General features: G+C 60.1%; 1 protein-coding gene across 1 annotated transcript in view; it reads left to right on the plus strand.

Moving 5' to 3' along the window:
• Nucleotides 1–1,101, plus strand: part of MUL1 (mitochondrial E3 ubiquitin protein ligase 1) — a 6,458-nt gene extending 5,357 nt beyond the window's left edge. The window contains exon 4 of the mRNA XM_009889986.1: nt 372–1,101. Within this exon, the coding sequence (XP_009888288.1) occupies nt 372–1,101 (730 nt within the window). The remainder of the gene's footprint in view (nt 1–371) is intronic.
• Nucleotides 1,102–5,286: the final 4,185 nt, after the last annotated feature.

Genomic DNA, 5,286 nt, shown 5'->3' on the forward strand with positions numbered 1-5,286 from the left:
CTTATCAAACTGTGTGTGACAGGCAGCGCTTGTCCTCGCAGGGCGATTTGTGGCAGCCAAGAATGCCACGGGAAGATGAGGGGGAATTAGGTGGGTTGAAGTGCTTTCCTGGTGACAGTGGAAGCCCGTGCTGCTTCTGCAGGGACTGTGGAAGCGTTGAGGTGAGGGCGGAGGGCCTCGTGCACACCCGGACGGTGCTACGAGGGGAAAGGCGCCGCTGTCCAGTGAGTCCCATCCAAATAAGCTTTGCGCAGGGCAGGTGATGGCTGGCAGCGCCCAAAACCAGCAGCTCAGCCCAGGTGGTGTTTCCCTGCCAGCCTCAGGGGAAGTGCTCATGCTCACCTTTGCTTTATCCACATCTCTTTCCCCAGGAATGACTACGAGAAGATCATCCACCAGAGAACCAATACCACCCCCTTCGACCTGGTCCCTCAGGAGGATGGTGCCGGCGTCACTGTCAGGGTGATGAAGCCGCTGGATGCCGCCGAGCTCAGCCTGGAGACAGTGTACGAGAAATTTCACCCCTCTGTCCAGTCCTTCACCGACGTCATCGGCCACTACATCAGCGGCGAGCGCCCGAAGGGCATTCAGGAGACGGAGCAGATGCTGAAGGTGGGCACAGCGCTGACGGGGGTGGGAGAGCTGGTCCTGGATAACGCCACGATCAAGCTGCAGCCCCCGAAGCAGGGCATGCCCTACTACCTGAGCGCCGTGGATTTCGACTCCTTGCTGCAGAAACAAGAATCGAACGTCCGGTTCTGGAAAATCCTAACCGTCATTTTCGGTTTTGCCACCTGCGCCGTCCTCTTCTTCATCCTACGGAAGCAATACCGGCATCACCAAGAGAGACGGCACCTCAAGCAAATGCAGGATGAATTCCGGCAGGCCCAGGAGCGCCTGATGCGCGAAATGAATGCGGAGGGCGGAGAGACGCTCAAAAACGCTTGCGTCATCTGTTTAAGCAACACCAAATCCTGCGTCTTCCTGGAGTGCGGGCATGTTTGCTCTTGCACCGAGTGCTACCAGGCTCTCCCTGAGCCCAAAAGGTGCCCGATCTGCCGACAAGCCATCTCCAGGGTGGTGCCCTTATACAACAGTTAAATTTCTGTGGCCGAGGGGAGCTTTTGGCATTAAAGCCGCCTCTCGCAAAGGGGATTTCTCATCTCACTGCTTGGGTGGTTGATTTGGGATTAATTTTGGGGAAGGGGAGGGAGCTGGAGTGAGCAGAGTGGAGAGCTGGGTCTTAAAAGACAACGATCAGGCTGATCAGGTCTTACATCACGCTCCGGAGGTTTTTGGGGTGGGAGATGAGGATTCTTCACAAAGGGCACGGTGCTCAGCTGGGAGATGCAGTTTCAAGCTTTTTCTGTTAAGAGTCGGACTCTTCGTGTTTGCGTCATGGTTTACTGAAATAACCAGCTTATAAAAATCTTGTGGGGGAAAAGAAAAGGTGTATTATGGCTTCTCAGAGGCTGCAGAATTTGGGCGATGCTGCCACCTGGCTCCAGGGACCAGGTGGGCTTTCAGAGAGCTCGCGTCGGGATTTGTATGAACACAGGTAATTTTGTGATCATCCATGAAATCGGTTTGTGACCGTATTGCGCCGGGACGCGAGAATGGGGAGGTGAAAACGCTGCAGCTGATTTCTGCGCTTGGCTTGAGCTGGGATAGAAAATGGGATGTAAAGTAATAAAATCGGATGAAAAGTGTGCTTGTCTGGGATCATTACGTGACCCTGAGGGGGGTGACGGGATCTGCTGCCCCTCTGCGCTCCCTGGGGTGGACACGCTGCGCTGACCAACACCGGAGGAACATAAAGCGCTGTCTGCAGCGGTGATGGAGGTTGGGGTAAGGGGGTGGGATTGCGTCCCTGTGCACCAAATCCAACACCGGTCGTGACAGACACCGCTCTCCCCTGTCTGTAACACAGGCGGCACCAAAACCCCAAAATTCCACACCAGAAAGGAAAATTCCCTTCCCCGACTCCCCCATTTTGCTGTAAATCACATTACGGTAACTGCACCCGAGAGGGTTAACGAACCCAAAGCGATGCTTCAGTTAACATTTGCTTTGGAGGGAGAGAAACACAGGGTTGGGGTGGGGGGAGCCCCAGTTTTGGGAACCTGGAGTAGGAACAGCCGAAATTCCCGGGGCTGAAGCGGTCCCGGGGATTTGGGGGAAGACCCCGTGCTGCGTCCGATGCCTGCTGGCGTGCAGAGCTGCTCATGTCCCGCCCTGAGGGGTCTGCTTTTCCCTCGACTGCCAGGAAAAAGGGTGAATTTAACAAGGAAACGGGATTGTTTCCTCGTTAAACGTTAACCGGCCCGGCCGGGCGGTGTCCGAAGGCCGCTGCGGTTGTGCGGCACAGACCCGCCAGCCCGAGGAGCGCCGGGAAGGGTCGCATCCAGCCCGCCCCGCCGGCTGTAGATGGCGGTGGCTGCCTCCTGCAGCGCGGCGAAAAAAACCATGTATATGCGTGCTAAATTCAAAGACCCGGAGAAGACTGAGTTTGCTGGGTTTTCTTCATTTACAGGTTTTTTTAATGTTTTTTATGGCCAGTGTATGCAGCCACGCTCAGTGGCATTGTGACAAAGCAGTTCACGCCTCCACATGCCACAGTGATGCACTTGCTCGTGTGCAGAGCCACTCGCTCCGTACCTTTGGGGAGCACAGGGAGCTCGTGCTGAAGGGTGCTGCTTGCAGAGATGCACGTTGGGCTACAAAGATGATGAGGGGACTGGAGCATCTCTGTGATGAGGAAAGGCTGAGGGACTTGGGGCTTTGCAGTCTGGAGAAGAGAAGACTGAGGGGGGATCTTATCAATACTTATCAGTCCTTCAAGGGAGCTCCCTATGCCATTTCAAGACTTTGCCTTTCCCGGCTGCGGTTTCCTGGGGGACCGACCACCCCAAAAAGCCCCATCCCTTCGACGGGGACAGCGGGGAGGTCACCCCCCCTCGGGCAGACCAGTGCAGGATGCGGCCTCGAGCCTCGGCGCTTTCCCCGGGGAACGGAGCCGTCACGCGAAGCCTAAAAATACACTTTTGGGGGGGCTGTGCTTTCCCCGTTACCTTTCGCCTCCTGTTGTCAAGCTTTCCCCCGTGATATCTCGGGCGTAGACGCAACCTTATGTAAGGAGCTGACAGCTCGGGGGTGTGCGGGGGTGCGGGAGGGGGCTCGCGCGGCTCCCGCAGCTGAGGATTTCGGCAAACGAGGGGTTTGGAGATGGGAGCAGCCCAGAGGCAGCACGCCCTGGCTCCTGTCCTTTCCATGCCACTGTCCCGCTCAGCCCCAAAACGAGCCGGGCTCCCTCTTCCAGAGAGGTCTACCGGTGGAGACATCGTAACATGGCACAAACGACGTTTTTGCTGCTGTCCCCACTGTCCCCTCGACTCCGCTTTGCCGGGGATGCGCGAGAGATGCCTCAAACCCCCCACATAGCTGCGGTCTTCCCCCAAAAGGTCGCTCCAGCCTTCCCATCGCCCCTTGGCCGGGTTGGCTTGCTTTGCCGGGCAATAATCCCGACGGCCCGTGCTGCTGCGGCAACACTGGGAGGAAAACCCCATGGAAAGCTCACAGCGACCCAAAAGCCCTCCCGCAGTCCCGTCCCCGTCCCCCTCCCCGGGAAAGGCTTGTGCAGGGACACATCCTGGAGACCGAGGGCACTCGGATCGACTCCCCACATCGCAGCCCCCCCACGAAGAGGCCCCGCGATGGCTCATTTCTGCAGGGGAGACGCGGGGCTGAGCCCACGCTCCATGGGGACAGGCGCTGGGCTCCCCAGGGATGCTGCGGGGCAGTTCCACACTCAGCAGGGACGATGCAGAGCAGCTCTGAGCTCCCCAGATGTGGTTGTGGGGCAGCCTAGGCTCCCCAGGGATGCTGTGGGGCAGCACGGGGTCGCTGGGGATTGCTGTAGAGCGGCTCCAGGCTCCACAGGGGTAATGTGGGGCAGCTCCGGGCTCCCCAGGGGTGCCTGTTCAGCAGTTCCAGAGTCCCCAGGGATGCTGTGGGGCAGCTCTGGGCTCCCCAGGGATGTTGCGGGGCAGCTTGGAGCTCCCCAGAGATGTTTGTGGGGCAGCTCTGAGCTCCTCAGAGATGCTGTGGAGCTCCCCAGAGATGCTGTGGGGCAGCTGTGAGCTCTCCAGGGATGCTGTGGAGATCCCCAGGGATGCTGTGGGGCAGCTCCGAGCTCCCCAGGGATGCTGTGGAGATCCCCAGGGATGCTGTAGGGTAGCTCTGAGCTCCACGGCGATGCTGTGGGACAGCTCCAGGCTCACCAGCGATGCTGTGGGGCAGCTTGGAGCTCCCCAGGGCTGCTGTGGAGCTCCCCAAGGATGCTCTGGGGCAGCTCCGAGCTCCCCAGGGATGCTGCGGCGCAGCTCTGTGCTCTCCGGCGATGCTGCGGAGATCCCCAGAGATGCTGTGGGGCAGCTCCGAGCTCCCCAGGGATGCTGTGGAGCTCCCCAAGGATGCTCTGGGGCAGCTCCGAGCTCCCCAGGGATGCTGTGGAGCTCCCCAAGGATGCTCTGGGGCAGCTCCGAGCTCCCCAGGGATGCTGTGGAGCTCCCCAAGGATGCTCTGGGGCAGCTCCGAGCTCCCCAGGGATGCTGTGGAGATTCCCAAGGATGCTCTGGGGCAGCTCCGAGCTCCCCAGGGATGCTGTGGAGGGCTCCCCAGGGGTGCCTGTTCAGCAGTTCCAGAGTCCCCAGGGATGCTGTGGGGCAGCTCTGGGCTCCCCAGGGATGTTGTGGGGCAGCTCCAGGCTCCCCAGGGATGTTGCGGGGCAGCTTGGAGCTCCCCAGAGATGTTTGTGGGGCAGCTCTGAGCTCCTCAGAGATGCTGTGGAGCTCCCCAGAGATGCTGTGGGGCAGCTGTGAGCTCTCCAGGGATGCTGTGGAGATCCCCAGGGATGCTGTAGGGTAGCTCTGAGCTCCACGGCAATGCTGTGGGACAGCTCCAGGCTCACCAGCGATGCTGTGGGGCAGCTTGGAGCTCCCCAGGGCTGCTGTGGAGCTCCCCAAGGATGCTCTGGGGCAGCTCCGAGCTCCCCAGGGATGCTGCGGCGCAGCTCTGTGCTCTCCGGCGATGCTGCGGAGATCCCCAGAGATGCTGTGGGGCAGCTCCGAGCTCCCCAGGGATGCTGTGGAGCTCCCCAAGGATGCTCTGGGGCAGCTCCGAGCTCCCCAGGGATGCTGCGGCGCAGCTCTGTGCTCTCCGGCGATGCTGCGGAGATCCCCAGAGATGCTGTGGGGCAGCTCCGAGCTCCCCCGGGATGCCGTGGAG

This window comes from Charadrius vociferus, unplaced genomic scaffold (genome assembly GCF_000708025.1).
Source record: "Charadrius vociferus isolate BGI_N301 unplaced genomic scaffold, ASM70802v2 scaffold838, whole genome shotgun sequence".
Lineage (NCBI taxonomy): Eukaryota > Metazoa > Chordata > Aves > Charadriiformes > Charadriidae > Charadrius > Charadrius vociferus.